The sequence below is a fragment of the Bos javanicus genome, chromosome 2, assembly GCF_032452875.1.
Source record: "Bos javanicus breed banteng chromosome 2, ARS-OSU_banteng_1.0, whole genome shotgun sequence".
Lineage (NCBI taxonomy): Eukaryota > Metazoa > Chordata > Mammalia > Artiodactyla > Bovidae > Bos > Bos javanicus.
The window spans coordinates 65,262,645-65,279,625 of NC_083869.1; the positions used below are offsets into that span (position 1 = coordinate 65,262,645).

General features: G+C 45.4%; 1 protein-coding gene across 1 annotated transcript in view; it reads right to left on the reverse strand.

The window, feature by feature from the left end:
* GPR39 (G protein-coupled receptor 39) overlaps positions 1-15,631 on the reverse strand; it is a 255,167-nt gene extending 239,536 nt beyond the window's left edge. The window contains exon 1 of the mRNA XM_061439593.1: positions 14,110-15,631. Within this exon, the coding sequence (XP_061295577.1) occupies positions 14,110-14,965 (856 nt within the window). The 5' untranslated portion in view covers positions 14,966-15,631. The remainder of the gene's footprint in view (positions 1-14,109) is intronic.
* Positions 15,632-16,981: the final 1,350 nt, after the last annotated feature.

Here is a 16,981-nt window from a genome sequence, read left to right on the forward strand (position 1 = left end):
AAAGACCCTGATGCTGGGAGGGATTGGGGGCAGGAGGAGAAGGGGATGACAGAGGATGAGATGGCTGGATGGCATCAGCGACTCAATGGACATGAGTTTGGGTAAGCTCCGGGAGTTGGTGATGGACAGGGAGGCCTGGCATGCTGTGATTCATGGGGTCGCAAAGAGTCGGACGCAACTGAACAACTGAACTGAACTGAATCTATGACGAAAGAGGCAAGAATATACAATGGGGAAAAGACAGCATGTTAATAAATGATATTTTAAAAACTGGACAACTATTAGTTCAGTTCAGTTGCTCAGTCGTGTCTGAATCTTTGCGACCCCATGAATCGCAGCACACCAGGCCTCCCTGTCCATCACCAACTCCTGGAGTTCACTCAGACTTATGTCCATCGAGTCAGTGATGCCATCCAACCATCTCATCCTCTGTCGTCCCCTTCTCCTCCTGCCCCCAAATCCCTCCCAGCATCAGAGTCTTTTCCAATGAGTCAACTCTTCGCATGAGGTGGCCAAAGTACTGGAGTTTCAGCTTTAGCATCATTCCTTCCAAAGAAATCCCAGGACTGATCTCCTTCAGAATGGACTGGTTGGATCTCCTTGCAGTCCAAGAGACTCTCAAGAGTCTTCTCCAACACCACAGTTCAAAAGCATCAATTCTTCAGTGCTCAGCCTTCTTCACAGTCCAACTCTCACATCCATACATGACCACAGGAAAAACCATAGCCTTGACTAGACAGACCTTTGTTGGCAAAGTAATGTCTCTGCTTTTCAATATGCTGTCTAGGTTGGTCATAACTTTAGGTGAAAGAATCAAACTGGACTACTTTCTCACACCATATCTAGACATAAACTCAAAATGGATGAAAGACTTAAATGTAATACCAAAACCCATAAAACTTATAGAAGAAAACATAGGCAGTGTGCTGTATGACATTAGCCTTAATATTTTCTGAATCTGTCTCTTCAGGCAAGAGAAACAAAGTAAACAAGTGAGACTACATCCAACTAAAAAGTACTGTACAGAGAAAGGAACTAACAACAAAATAAAAAGGCCACTTATTGAATAGGGGAAGATACTTGGAAATGATATATCTGATAAGGAGTAATATCCAAAATATGCAAAGAATTCTTACATATCAACATCAAAAAAGCAAACAACCCAATTTTTAAAAGGGCAGAGGACCTGAATAGACATTTTTCCAAAGAAGACATATAGAATGTGGACTCTAGAGTGAGACCACAGTTCAAATTGCCATGAGTGATGACCTTGGGCAATTCCAAAAAGCAAGGATAATTCTACCCTCAGGATGGTGATGTTGAAAGGAATAGAGAGGAAATATAAAGGCCAGCCCCTTAGCTGACCCATCTGGGCACTCTGATCAGTCTTGGCAGCAGAATGCTAGAGAAAAAGAAACAATAGGAAGTCCTTTGAACAAAACACTTACTTGAAGGAAGAGCTAAAAGCTCCATTTTCTGGACACCTCATAAGCACCCCTGAATTTTAATACAACATGAGGAAGCAGATGGCTCAGACGGTAAAGAATCTGCCTGGAATGCAGGAGACCCGGGTTCAGTCCCTGGGGCAGGAAGATCCCCTGGAGAATGGAATGGCAACCCACTCCAGTATTCTTTCCAGGAGAATTCCATGGACAGAAGAGCCTGGCAGGCTACAGTCCATGGGGTTGCAAAGAGTTGGACACGACTGAGCGACTAACACTTTCTTTCACTTTCCTCCAAACTTCATTTAGACTGAATTTTCACCACCTTACAAAAGAAGGTTTTGGAACCTGATTTAAGTTTCTTTTTCAAAATAGTGTTGTTTCTTGTGACTACATGTCATAGAGCAAATTTCCACTTGTCATGACTATATAGAGCTTTTATTACAACTCTAATTAGTTCTTACTATGTATGGTGAGTTCAGTCATTCTAAGTTGATCCTTTTTTATTCTTTTTGAGTTAAAAGAATTCCCTCCACATGTTGCACATGGGTGCTTCGCACACTTTTAATATGTGGCAACCACAGAGACTTGCTTGCAATGCAGTTCTAATTCAGTAGGTATGGAGTGTGGTCAAAGACTCTGTATTTTACAGTTTCCCAGGTTATGTTGATACTGCTGATCCATGGACCACATTGTGAATATCAAGACTGTAGAGGACATCTCTGGAGTAGTGATGTCTAATTAACCACCCTATTAAAAATTCTGGTGCCAAGAACCAGTTTATTTCATAAGCAGCCAATACTCCCCAACTCTTCATCAAGGGTATTTTTAGGATTCTCTTTCTACAAGTCTTCGCCTCTATACTTTGAGGCCTTAACTAAAGAAATATCGAGCTCCTCAAAGAGGAGAACCAGCACTCTCATCTCTAAAGTCTTAATGACACCATGCACATTTTAGGCTTTTGTAAATACTTGATGAATTAAGCACTAAAATGAAACATGAAGACCTGCTGGACAATTTAGAGCAGTGTAAAGCCAGTCCACGAGGGTTTCCTGGAGGAAGAGACCTTCAAGAGATACAGTAATGAGAAAAACTCCAGATCCAAGGAGAATAGGCTACTTCTTTGTAACTTTTTCACCCTCCAGAAAGCAATCTTCAATCACCACTTCACTTACCTCCCCTGTCAAGACAAACTTGAGCTTAAAAAACAATGACAATACATCCACTGTCCTCTAAATATATAAAATATGCAGCCGTCAGTTCAACATGATATTTAATCCTTCAGAATTGAGGCACATAGAAAGTCAACCCATAAATTTCTTAGAAAGCTTTGTTTCTGCTGAGTATATCATGTCTTCCAAAAAATAATAATATATAAAAGCCAGAGAACAAATGACCTTGGTTCTACCCCAACACCCTGTGCGCAGTGTCTTATTTCTAAGGTAAGCTGGATTCTTTCCACTTCACTACAGAAAGAGGATGGATTTTCTCTACAAATTCAGTGAACTTCATCCCTCCCAACTGGGCTTGACTCCTATGTCTGCGTGCTTTTGGTTTCATAGCCAGTTAGACATTTAACAAGTACAATAGCAATTTGATGCTGCAGCCTCCTGATTCCCAGACTATGCTACCACCGCTGCTCTCCAGCCACCCAGCCACTCTTGAGATGTGTAAAGCAGCATGATGAGATGTCTGGCAGGTTCCTGTCTGCCAGAATGGCTCTTACACACAGGAAGTGCAAACAGGAAATTCTGTCAGGCTTCTCAATTGGCAGAAACCTTAACCGAGACATCTCTCTCTCTTAGACTTGCTTTCATCACTGTGGTTGGTTCCCACTGTCTGCCCCTGTTTTTTTTTTTTATTTTTATTTGAAGCTATTAATAAATGATGAAGAATGTAAGCAATCTGCCCTGGTGAGCAGCAAAGCTGCCCAGATATTCACTGATTCACCAAACATTTATTCAGCACCTTCTAAGCCAGGCTCTGAGAAAAAAGAGCTACTTGAAAAATGATCATTAAAAGATGAACCCACTACAGACCTCCTCTTTGACAACCAAAGGATCTAGGGGTTCAAAATTCTAGCTGATGGGGCTCAAACCTGCAAATTTTGAACTCCTCAAACAAGAGAAAATTCCAGAGAAAATTCCATGGTGCCCTGGATCATGGTAAATTTCCTAATCCCTGAGCCTCAGCAGATGTTAATAAATGGGTAAATTCAGGAATGGCTGGCCCTCAGGTAAAGGTCTTAGAAGGTGGGACTCTTCACAGAGAAGTTTCCAGAAATTAGGTTTGGAAGATATAACTAAGGCAGGACAAGTGTCTACCTTGGAGCCACCTTATCAGAGTTTAGAGAATGTATGTTTTCTATTGTCACATAACAAATTAATATAAACTGGTGTCTGAATTATTATCTCATAGTTGTGTGGATCACAACTCCAGAGCCAGTATGGCTGGAATCTCTGCTCTGGGTCTCATGGAGTCAGCCAAGCTGAGTTATTTCTGGAAGCTCTGGGGGGAAATGCACCTCTCAGTTCATTCAGATCCCCATTTCTTTGCTGGCTCTCAGCTCCTCAGGACCACCTACATTCCCTGCCAGTGGTTCCACACATCTGCAAAGCCAGCAGTGGAAAAGTACTCCTACCTCCCACCTATCTTGTGATCTGATCTCTGATATGCCCTGTATCTGACTCCTAGACCTAGATTTAAAGGGTCTTGTGACTTGATTAAGCCCGTGCAGGAAATCTCCCTATTTTAAGGTCAACCGATTTGGGAACTTAATTACTTCTGCAAAATCCCTTCATGCAATGCCTTGATTAGTGTTTGACTGAATAAGTGGGAGCAGGTGTATGTACACAGGGGGTCAGGAATTCCAGGAGCCATCTCAGATTTCTGAGATTTCATCTCAGATTACCCCAGGGCAGCGGGGGAAAGGCAGGTAGAGCCAAAGTGACTTCCTGAGGATTGCAGTTTGTACAATCTCCCTCCTACCCAAGGGCAGCAGCCACCATTGGGGAATTTCAGTTCCTTCACTTTCGAAGCAGTTCCTCCTAGGTGGCTCAGCGGTAAAGAATCTGTCAATGCAGGAGACATGGCTTCGATCCCTGGGTAGGAAAGATCCCCTGGAGGAGGATGTGGCAACCCACTTCAGTATGCTTGCCTAAACAACATGAAGCCACTCACAGCCACTGTGTTCCCAGACCAAAATAAAAAATACGGGTATGCAAAGTCCCTGATCTCAGGGAGCCCCGAGAATAGTTGGGTGACAACACCTGTGATGCCATCTGAGAAATGGGGCCTCAGATGGCTCATTATTCATAGGAAGGTCAGTGTAGGAAGGCTTCAAGGAAGAAGTAGGGACTTGAAATTGTCACTGAAGAATGAGTACACTGAAGAATGACCACTGCACAATGGAAATAAGTTGGAACACAAGTTCCCAACCTCCAGGATCCAATGCCTGATGATCTGAGGAGAAGCTGATGTAATAATAATAGAAATAAAGTACACAATAAATGTAATGCACTTGAATCACCCTGAAACCATCCCCCATAGGTCTGTGGGAAGAAATGTCTTCTATGAAATTGGTACTTGGTGCCAAAAAGGTTGGGGACCACTGAGTCAGAGTGACTATGACCGAGCCAGCTCCTAACCAGAGCCTATGTGATATGGGGGCAGTTGGCACTGCCATGCTGGGGACACGTGAGGAGCTGAATGGAAGCAGAGTCATTCTCTGGCCATAGAAGGCTGCAGTGATAGCAAGACTTGGACAAGCCAAGAGCCAGGGACATGGATAATGGCAGGAAGAACTAACTGGCATCAGCTGCTCTTCCAGGACTGTGTCCCCACGAAGGATTGTCTCTTTTCTACTCTGGGAACATGACCAGGCCTGTATTTTGACTTCAACTGCCGTGTGACAAATGCTATCACCCTAGGAGCAGCAGCACATCTCTAACTATGCATCTTTACCCCTTCAAGCCCTTCACTGACTTCCAAGGAGACATGGCAAACCCCTTAGCTATGGTCTTATCTGGAACAAGCTGCGTGGTAGTAGATCTCGTGTACCAGACTGGGCTGGTTACATGGCAAAGGGAGAGCTACAGAGTTTAGCCATCCTTCTGCACCCTCCTGAAGGCTTAAAAGACAACTGCCTCATCAAAAGGTTAAGAAGTCCAGCTTCTGGGCTCAGAACTAAAAACAATACCTTTGGACAAGGCAGCACTTGCTTCTTAATTCCCCTGGGGTGGCAAGCTCTCTGGTTAAGATTTGAGGGAGATAGCTACAAACAAATGCAATTAAGGGGGAAATAAAAACATTGGTTAGTGACTTCCCTGGTGGTCCAGTAGTTAAGAATCCGCCTTCCAGTGCAGGGGATGTGAGTTTGATTCCTGTCCGGGGAACTAAGATCCTGCATGCCACAGAGAAACTAAGCCCACACTGTGACTGCTGAGCCTATGCCCACTTGCTGCAACGACAGAAACCCACACACCACAATGAAAGATCCCACATTCAACAGCGACCCATGTGCTCCAACTAAGATCTGACGCAGCTAAATAATAACAAATATTTTTTTCAAAAAAAACACATTGATTGAATACTTTTAAAATATTTCCCCCACTTCATCCTCGTTCCATTACCCTCAGGACTCTCTTACCAACAAGTGGTGAAAGGGCCTGCTAAGAAGTAATTTTTCAAGGTGTCTTATTCCATTATCATCCGGTTAAACAGAGTGTAACAAGGACTGTTAAACAGCACCCTAATCACTTTCACTGTAAGGTAACTCTTGGCAGGTACATATGGTGAACACTGACATTTAAGGGCTGATTAACACAGACTGTTCCTTGGCTCAAGAGAGATAAAATCTTTAATGTCCTCCACAATGTCTTTACTTTTCAGAGGCCTGGGCCAAATCAGATCCCTTTCAAGAGAGCATCTTGGGATTCCCTGGTGTTTCAGTGGGAAAGAATCCCCCTGCCAATGCAGGAGACACAGGTTCGATACCTGGTCCAGAAAGATCCCACGTGCCTTACAGTAAGCCCGTGTACCACAACCACTGAGCCTATGCTCTAGAGCCTGAGAACCACAACTACTGAAGGCTGCAAGCCCTAAAGCCCATGCTCTGCAACAAGAGAAGCCACTGCAATGAGAAGCCACCACACCACGATGAAGAGCAGCTCCTACTGTCTGCAACTAGAGAAAAACCCACATAGCAACAAAGACCCAGCACAGTCAAAATTAAATTTTAAAAAAGTTTTTAAAGAAAAATGAGTCCTATAAAAAAAAAAAAAAGAGCACCTTTAGGTTTGGACTAATCCCCAAAATTGTGAGGAATGATAAATTTCCAGAGGAATGCATGCCCAAGGGTAAATAGAACATCATTTCCAATCCCAAGCTCAGGAGCATTTAAGTATTTATTCAGTCAACAATTTTCCATTGAACATCTGCTGTGTCTGGAGAAGGCAATGGCATCCCACTCCAGTACTCTTGCCTGGAAAATCCCATGGACGGAGGAGCCTGGTGGGCTACAGTCCATGGGGTCGCAAAGAGACGGACATGACTGAGTGACTTCACTTCACTTCTTCTACTGTGTGCCAGGCATTACACACAGTGGAAAGTAAAGAACAGCTCCTGCCCTCGAGGAATGAGAGGGAAAGCAGACATCAATCAAATGATTTCACCACTAAATGTAAAATTACAACTGTTGAGTCCTGTTTCAAGGGAGGTTTAATCAAGTCAAGGAGGATGGGCCATGCTTCCCAGGAGAGATCTGAAAATGCTAATTTGGTGAAGGGGCTGGCAGGTTGAGGTAGAGCATGGAGCAAGGCAAAAAAGCATTTCAGGCAAAGCAAACAACACATGCTAAGACCAGATGGTGACAGCGAGTGAGCCTGGCCATGGTCCACTGAAGAACTGGAGGAGGGTCCTGGGGCAGAGCAATTAAGTGGTGTTATGGGCTGAACTGTGCCCCCCAAATTCATGGGGTAAAGCCCTAACCCCAAAACGTGACAACGTCTGGAGACAGAGCCTTTAGGGAAATAATTAAGGTTAAACGGGATCAGATGTGCTGGGCTCTAATCCAGTTAGACTAGCTTCCCTATCAGAAAAGGAAACCGTACCAGAGATCTCTGTCCCTGTTCCCACCAAACAAGGGCCTATGAAGACTCCGTGAGAAGGCTGCTATTTACAAACCAAAGAAGTAGGCTCACCAGAAACCATCCCTGCCATGTCCTGGCTCTCCAATTTCTAGCTTCCAGAACTATGAGAAAATAAATGTCTGCTGTTTAAGCCATGCCACCTGTGGTATTTTGTCATGACACTGCAGCTGACTAACACAACCAGAGAAACACACCCCATGAAGCTGAAGGAGCAGCTAACCATGAGGTCCTTGTGTTAAGGATTTTGATTTGAGACCTTGGAGCCATGGGAAGCCACTAAGGGACCTGAACATATGCAGCTGAGAACGACTGCATCAGTGGGACCCAGCGGCTGCAGCAGGGTCTCCCTAGCCAAGGGTCAACGCAGACGCTCCTCCAGTGGTGACAAACGCAGTCAAGGTCCCTCAAAGTGGAAAACGGACTCCAGGAGCTCAAGCTCTTTGAAGGTCCCTGCAAACGAAGGTGCCAGCAGCAAGCAGGGCCCAGGTGAGGCTGAGCACATTGATTTACAAGAACTCACAGTGGCAGGTGACCAGCCTTATCTCCAGTGTTCAGTATGCAGCCAAGGAGTAGAAGCAGAGAGTCAGCTGGGTCATCCCAGGGTTGCAGATCATCAGGGAAGGTGGATAGAAGGAAAAGGTGGAGAGAGATGACAGTGTCATCCAAGTGGTGGGTCAGAGGAACTTGCCTAGGGGGGCGAGACAGGGCTCCTTGACACCCAATTCAATATACTTGCTCTGTGCTGTCTCTACACGCAAAAAGCCTTTTATTCTGAGTGGTTTTAGCATTAATAAGCTGAATGCACTGCTCAGTGAAGGCCTCCGCTGTCTTATTACACTTTGCCCCCAAGAAGTATGCAACGAAGACAGATGAACAGACTTGCTAATGAATGGGGACTGGGCTTCCAATAGTCCCTTCCACAGGAACGATGCATCTCTCCAACAGAGAAATGAAATCATTGAGGCAGCCTGATTATAAAACTAAAATAGCATCATTATGTCTGTCTGCCAGGGTGATCGCAGAACACTGGGAATTTATGACAGACATCACAAATAGAAAAATAAACATGAAATGCCATTTATTACAGCCACATCCACCCCAGTGAAGGGAGGTCGGAATCTGAATTCTTGAGGCAAAACTCTTTTTTTCTTGAAATATCCAAACATTTGAGTCAAAATAATCTCTCACATTAAAAATGTCACTAATTTAATTTTGGTGATATTTCCCTGAGAGACTGAGTTGGCATAGCCCTTTATACATCAGAGAAAAAGTCTTTGCTAAGAAAATTAATGACACACACATGATTGTAAGACCAGAATTTAAACTAGTCAAGAAACAACTATTTAAATATTCTTCGGACACTTCAGAGTATTTTAAGGCATTCATTTCCATGTAATCAGTTGATACACACAAGGCTATAGAGATTGATTTTTCAATTAATTATATTTCTGCGTATGGTCTGCACATAGGGTGCAGAATTTCATGAAGTCGATGAAAGGAAAGCTGCAGAAACACAGGAATCAAATGACAAGCCACTGACAAACGAAGGTTTAGCCGAATTAGACCAGTTAATCCTAAAAGGAGGGGAAATTGACAAAGATGATGCGAGGACAGGAGCTTCAATGAGGGTGAATTAAACAGCAAAGAATTAAGAGAAGCTCTTGGGAGAAAGCTTTCTTTATAAGCTTCCTGTTCTAGAAAATCAAACACAATGGCCATCAAACCTCTTCTGTCAGAAAAATTACATCCTCCAAAAAGCATTTGTTTCATTCTGAAAAAAAAGTTATTATAAGAATTCACATATGATTAGAAGCTACATATAATAAAATATGACTAATTTCATAATTTTCACTGCTGTTTTTCACAATGACGTCCCAATAAAACCTCTTTTCATGGGAAATTTTGGACTCCATTTTATTTATTTTTTTAATTGGATGATAATCATTTTGCAATGTTGTGTTGATTTGTGCTGTACAATGCAAATCAGTCATAATTATATATATAATTATTTTATTTTAAATATATATATATATCTCCCCCTCCCACCCCCGAGCCTCCTTCCCTCTGGACTCCAGCCATTGTCAACATCTCAGCTTCCTCCATCTCTCCTATGAATACATGACTTTGACCTCATATCTGGGGTCTTAAGACTCAGAGGATATGATTCTGATCTCCTCCCTGCTTCTCTCTGACCCACCCACAAATACTCAAACACGCATCAGTTTTCTTTTCAGAATAGTTCAGTACAACGGCAACTCTCAATTTTTTTTTCCATCTAATACACATGATGGACAAAGTCTATATTCAACATATCCCCCACAATCAACCCAAACTGATGTGCAATTCCATCACTCTCTGCAGTTCCTTCCCTTTCCCTCTGACTCAGGAGAGCAAACCAGAATTTTTAAAAAATAAATAAATAAACTGTACTTATTACAGAGTCCCGGTGGCTAAGACTGTAAAGAATCCACCTACAATTCAGGAGACCAAGGTTCAATCCCTGGGTGGGGAAGATCCCCTGGAGAAGGGAATGGCTACCTACTCCAGTATTCTTGCCTGGAGAATTCCATGGACAAAGTCTGGCAGGCCACAGTCCATGGTGTCACAGAGAGTCAGACACAACTGAGCTACTAACAACACCAGCCTCCATGATGTTTAATTTTTTAATTTCACAATTATCTGTAAAAAAAAAAAATTCATAACTATCTTTGAAAGACAATCATAAACTTACAGATCCTTAGAAAGTAGCCGTAACTGAGTCCCAATCACTTTATGCTCTTGGAAGCTACCAATTACATGCTTCTTTTAAAATACTCTTATTTCACTTTGAGTGGGTGACATCTGACAGCAAGCCACATGTACAATAAACACAAACATGAACGTCTGTGGACCAGGCATTGCACAGAACTCCAAGTGAGTGTTCAGAAAGACAAGATGGAAGGTCTGGGAAACCCTCTTGAAAGGAAGGCTCATTTTGCATATTCTCAACAGCCAAGGTATAGAGAGAAAAATGTACCAGCTTCTTGCTATCTTGGCATGGGACAAGTTATATTAGCAGTGACCATACAGAAAGAAATATGTTTAGAATTGATTTCTTACTGAGCTGACAGGAGGCAAGAAGGGACACTCATGTGTCCAGAAATGTGCATTTTCACATTATTATTGTTCTCTCCTGCAAATTGCTTGAGAGCTAGGAGGTGTCTCAGCATCTCTTTCTTGTTTGGATATCCCAATTTATTTTCATTATTCACCAGCCAAGAACCTCAGCTAGACTGAGGCACAATAGCAAAGGATGCAGAAAGGAAAAATTAATAACATTTTCTACATAGACTTCCTCATCTTGAGTAGATTTATGAATTTCCCTTCTGTTATGCAGAAGTTAGCATTTTTTAACAACGGGAGGAGAAAATCCTTAATGGTTTTTTTTATTGCCTCCAGAGCTCCAAAAACATCTTGCGCTGTGTTGTCATTTACATTTCACATTAAATGCAAAAGATGTTTGAAATGAGCAAATATTTGTTTTAATTTGATACATCTGTTAACTGAAGTGCTAAAAAGACAGCTAAATCACTATATTAAATTCAGCGATTTGTAAACAATTTATATTTTCATTTGTTCTGGGTTAAAAATGCCCCCAAAACATACGTTTTATGAAACCCACAAAGTAAATTGCATTGTATCAATCTGATAGATGTAGACCATGATTCCTTCCTCTTCATTCCATTAATTTATTTCCTAACTTGAGTTAATTAGTGAGGATCCTATTTTCAAAAGCTCTTTGAAATTCATTGGGAGAAGGGGACATTTGCAAGAACTGCTTTGCAAACCTACTGCAGAGGCAACAGGCTAAATACAAATGGTAAATTCCCCCAAGACATTACCACACATTGAGCACCTAATTGCGATTCAACAATCTATGCAGGGAACACAGTGGGTGATTAATATATAGTTGTTACAAGAAACGGGGAGACAAGGAGAAGGAAAGAATGAGGGCAGCAGAGAGAACAGACCCATCCTCAGCAATTAGTAACTGGATGAGATGATCTCCAAGTTCCTATTTGTCTCTCCCTAAAAGTCTGGGACGTTCTGATTTCATGTCTGAATGGAGACAGAACTTCAACTCGGAGACTGACATTGACTTGGAACAATACCCACTAGGAGAAGAACAGACATCTACTGAGAGAAATTTTTTTAAAAATTAATAAAAAGAGATTGGTACGATAGAGAACAAAGAGAAATTAATTATTTTTGTTCTTGGTCAAATGGAGTCTTACTTCCCAAATTAGAGTGGGAGGTAATGTCCTGTACTCAAAAAAGGAAAAAAGGAAATTTCTTCACGCTAAAGTATGAGTTACTGCTAGCAGTTTAAGACATGCCTAAAGGTATATGGGGGAAGAAAGAACTAGTCTTTCAATAGATATTCAAACAAATCCAATGTCTTGTTTCTTCCTGGAATATTTTGGGCAGAAGCCAGTGGGTAAGAGAGATTGAGTCGGGTTGGGTGCCCTCCCTAAGTCCCTGGACGATGTCACCCAATACAGACGCCTTACTCCAGTTTCCAGAAGTTCTGCTTTATTTCATTTTCCCTTCCCCTTGAGCTTATGAACAAGCCACAGGAAACCACTTATTTCCCTGCCCTTGTAATAACAGAGAAACAAATCTTGACTCTTTATTAGATCTGCTTCTTTTACTTTAACATATGTATTCTATCACTTTCGCTACAAGAATGTTGCCTATAGCATGAAATATACAGGATGGACCACTCTCAAGGCTCTATGTTTAAAGACAAAACGTTTTCCCATTCATATAGAGATAAAGAGTTGCAGAACAGAATAACATTCATCTTATTGCAGGTTTATAGGAACATCATAATCTTACCAAACTTACCTGTACATACAGCTGCAAAAACAAAGTCTTACTAAACAAAGAAGCTTGCAACAACCAACCATATCCCTTCCCTTTTAACAAAGAAGTTTGAATTCTAACTCAGGTAAGATGTTTCTATGGGACACTAGTCCACCATCTATTCAGTCTGCTGGCTTTCCAAATAAAGTTGCTATTCCTTGTCCCAACAACTTGTCTCTCAATTTATTGGCCTGTCATGTGGTGAGTGATAGGCAACTCGGAAACACCCCAGAGAAACAAGGTTAAAATCTGGGAGCTGCACTTAAGTGCATTTGAACTAGGTTCTCTCTAAGCCTGAAATTCCTCTTCTATGAAATGGAAATATGTCAAAAGCACAGCCCCTGATGCAGAATCAGGCATCCTCAACACGCAAACTCCCTTCTCTGATTTTGCACAGATACAATAAGGTCAGGTCCACTGTACAGACACAGTGGAAGCCAGGGGTAGGGCTGCGCCAAAACCCAGTTCTTGTCATCCCTCTTCAAGTGCCTTCCATCTTTCTTTCTTGTCTAACTTTCACCCTGGAACCTGTTTCTCAGGTTTCCCACACCAAAACAAACAGCACCATGATTTATTCCTCCTCGGATGCCACACTGGAGAGGGGACTGGGGAGAAAGGGAAACATTTGTTCCATCAACTCCCCCTTGACTCACACTCACACACTCACAAGGATATCTTTTTCTCCTTTCTGCTAAAAAATATTTTGAAAGACCCTTTGCTGCATACACTTTGTGTGTTTCTGGGGAAACCCAGTCTCTCAAAGGGTGGCCACCAGGACTCTCTTCTAAGGTCTTGGAGGGCTACTGATCATGGGCCCCTTCCCTTCCTGGCACACAGAAGGATCTGACTCAAAATAGTTGCATCACAACAAAAGTTTGGGAAACAAACCAAGTTCTCTGCATGGAAATTGGGTATCAAACAAGTCGCAGGAAATCTGGGAAGCCAGATTTCCTGCTTCAGACAAACAAGCCAGCCCGCTCCCGCTATGTTTCTATGCTCTGATAACAAACAGACCCACCACGACGAACACTCAAGCACTACCCAGAGAAGTGGGTGTCTGAGAGCTCCACTTTCTTAAGACTTGGGTAGGAAACCACTTTGGGGGAACAAAGTCGCAGCCTGGAGAGTGTATTCCTGACAGCCTTGTTTCTGAGGAGGACAAAAATGGGAACACAGTTCAATTGCCTGAGAAAGGTTGCCCCGGGGTTAAGATGGGCTAGATAAGGATGCTCCCTTCCAGCCCTGCAGAACTTCATCCTTCTCAGAGGACTTGCACCTGTCCTGAGTTACCTAGTTCAACCCTCACGTTTCTCAGTATTATCATCGCCATTTTACCTAAGCTGTCGGCCAGCTGTGACTCGGCCAGCAGTCACAGAGCTGCCACTGCTGAACGTACCTAGACTTTCTGACTTCTGGTCAAGTGCTCTTCTGATCATAACCCCAGTCTCCAAAACAGAGAGAAGAAGCATCCAGAGGCTTATATCCCTGCCTCTTCAACCTCAATGAACTTAGGTTCACACTTGTAAGGCAAGGCTTGGGTTAAGAGGACCTTGGGGGCAGTGGTGGGGTGGGGGTGAGGTCTGCTCCCAGGAGGCCCTGCACCCCGTACTCACTCAGGAAGATGATGGTCTGCCTCCGGGCGCTCCTGCTCTCCTGGCTCTCCAACTTCCTCAGCTGCAGCTGCTGCCCCTGGGCAGCCAGGGTGCCCTGCTTACTCCTCCTAAGCACCTGCATCATGCTCCAGCACATGAAGGCCACGGAGACCAGGACCACAAGGTAGACCACAAAGGCACTGAAGATGCTGGACTGGAACACTGTCCAGCGGCTGGACAGATTGGTACAGATAGACATGTTGGAGCTCTCCGGTTGCTCCTGGTGGCGTGTGCGGGAGCGGTTGCAAATGAGTCCCCGGTGACTGGGCACGTTCACCAAGGGGTACTCAACTCCCATGGCAAAAAGCAAAGGCAGCGCCACTAGGGCGGAGGTGACCCAGACGAAGCCAATCAGCAGTTTCACCTGGCAGGGCCCCGACATGGCCTTATACCTGAAGGGGTGGCAGATGGCGATGTAGCGCTCAAAGCTGAGGGTCAGCACGTGCAGCAGAGTGGCATAGCTGCAAGCCTCAAAGAGGAACGTGTGCACCTTGCAGGACACGGTGTAGCTGGGTGTGGTCAGGGGGTTCCAGATGATGCTGTAGAACTCCATGGGCATGCCGATGAGGAAGACCAGGATGTCGGAGCAAGCCAGGCTTACCATATGATCTGTCACCTCCTTCTGCAGGTAGCCTTTCTTCTGTAGCACCTGGGTGACCCGAATGGTGACACTGTTCCCCAGGATGCCCACCACGAAGATAACCAGGTACACCAGGATGAGGGTGATTTTGATCCAGGTGGCCACCTCGAATTCGGGAACGTGGCTGTGATCAATGACCTGGGAGCAGTCCCTGCTGGGGTGGCTTGGGGAAGCCATGAGGAAGGCAGTCAGCCAGGCAACCGGGTCCAAAGACCTTCTCAACTTCCCTTCCTCCTCCCTGCGGAGCCCAAAGTTCTCAGCTGCAACTCACCGGAGTGGACGCAGGGCTTTCTCTAGCTCACCTGGAAAAAGTGATTTGGGATTTCAGGTGCTTTTATGGAAACTTCCTGGGGCAGCCCAAGCTAGCCGAACCGGAGGCGCTTAGGGGTGGGGTTTGAGGGGGTGGTGACTGGGCGAGGCGTGGTGAGCTCAGAGGAAGGAGGTTCCAGACTCGCTGCAGCCAGTCAGCCCACAGCCGCCAGCTCGCAGCCCCTTCCCCTGCAGGTTCCCGGAGCTATGTTCGGCTTCTCTCCGGCTCCCCTCCAAGCCACCTGGCCTTTACTGGTCAAACCCACCCTCCGGGAGCACGGTTTCCCGTGCAGAGAGGCTGGAGGCTGGGTGGTAAGCGATTAATCATTAACTATCGCCGCCTGCGCTCCCGGCCCCGCAGATCCACCCAGCAGGGGTTTGACTCAGCACCAGGCACTGTCCCGAACTTGGCTCGGGAGCACGGGGCGACAGCTGGCCCCACCTTCCCCGCCGCCCAAGCAGCCACCACCGAGTTAGCGTTGCCTTCTGGGCGCACGCGCATCCCAGCCCCGGGAGGCGCAGCCCGGGGGGAAGCTGGAATGTGCTCCTGGACTTAAGAGTCCCCGGCTAAGGCCCGGAAAGACCGGCTGCCCCCTCCTGCCTTGGGATCCCCTTCAAAGGTTGGGCCATCACCACCAGATTGGGGGGCCGGACCCAGGCGCCGTCCAGTTGGCGGGGGCCCCCGGAGCAGCCAGCAAGCGCACGCTCTTTGGTGCCCAGCCGTCGAGCCCTGGGGTGTGCTGACAGTGAACGGTCAGGCTATGCCTGGCTGGAGCTGCTGCCCCAGGAAGCCTAATAAGGTCGCCATAGAATCCCTGCCTTTCCCGCAAAGCCTCTCGGCGGCGTTTGCACAGGGCCTGCTTCGCGTCCCTGCCTAGAGTCCCGGGGAACAAGCGCCAGGTTCCTTCCTTTAGTTTCACTCTGCTGCCCAGGCCCCTCCCCAGGCAGCGGCGGCGGGGAATCTCTAAATGGGGACGTGTAGATGCATAAGGATGGCGCCATCCACCGGGCGCTTCTGGCAGGAAGCGCGTCCTCAGTCCTCCTCCGAGGGAGCTGCGACCGGGACATCTAGGGCAGCAGGAGGGGTAAACATGACATTAAGAATCATGACGTTTTCCCTCTTCTCGGAGAGGAAAACCTTTCCGAGATTTTAATGGACCCATCTTCCTCTTCTAATTCTAAAATCCGAAGGAAGGCTGCTGCGCGCGGGGGTGGGGTGAGGAGGTGGGGGTGTCTGGTGTTGGGGGGGAGGCTTTCCTATGCATTGTAGAATATTTAGCATCCCCAGGTCTCCTGCACCCCACACCCAACCGTCACCCAACAAGGACAGCCAGGATGTCTCCAGATGTTGCCAGTTGTCCTCTGAGGAAGCAGAACTGGCCCAGGTGGAGAGCCACTGCCTTGAAGAAAGAAAACAGATCCTCTTTATCTGTTCATCCTGAGGGCCTAGCATAGACCTGTCCAAAAGAGAATCCTTAAATTATCACAGATTTTATTTTCTTGGGCTCCAAAATCACTCTGGACAGTGACTGCTGCCATGAAAGTTATGACAAACCTAGTGAAGTGAAGTACCCAAGTCGTGTCCGACTCTTTGCGACTCCATGGACTGTAGCCTACCAGGCTCCGCCATCCATGGGATTTTTCAGGCAAGAATACTGGAGTGGGTTGCCATTTCCTTCTCTAGGAGATCTTCCCAACCCAGGGATTGAACCCTGATCTAGCATCTGCCTGCAATGTGGGAGACCCAGGTTCGATCCCTGAGTCAGGAAAATCCCCTGGAGAAGGAAATGGCAACCCACTCCAGTATTCTCGCCTGGAAAATCCCATGGACGGAGGAGTCTGGTAGGCTACAGTCCACTGGGTCGCAAAGAGTCGAACACGACT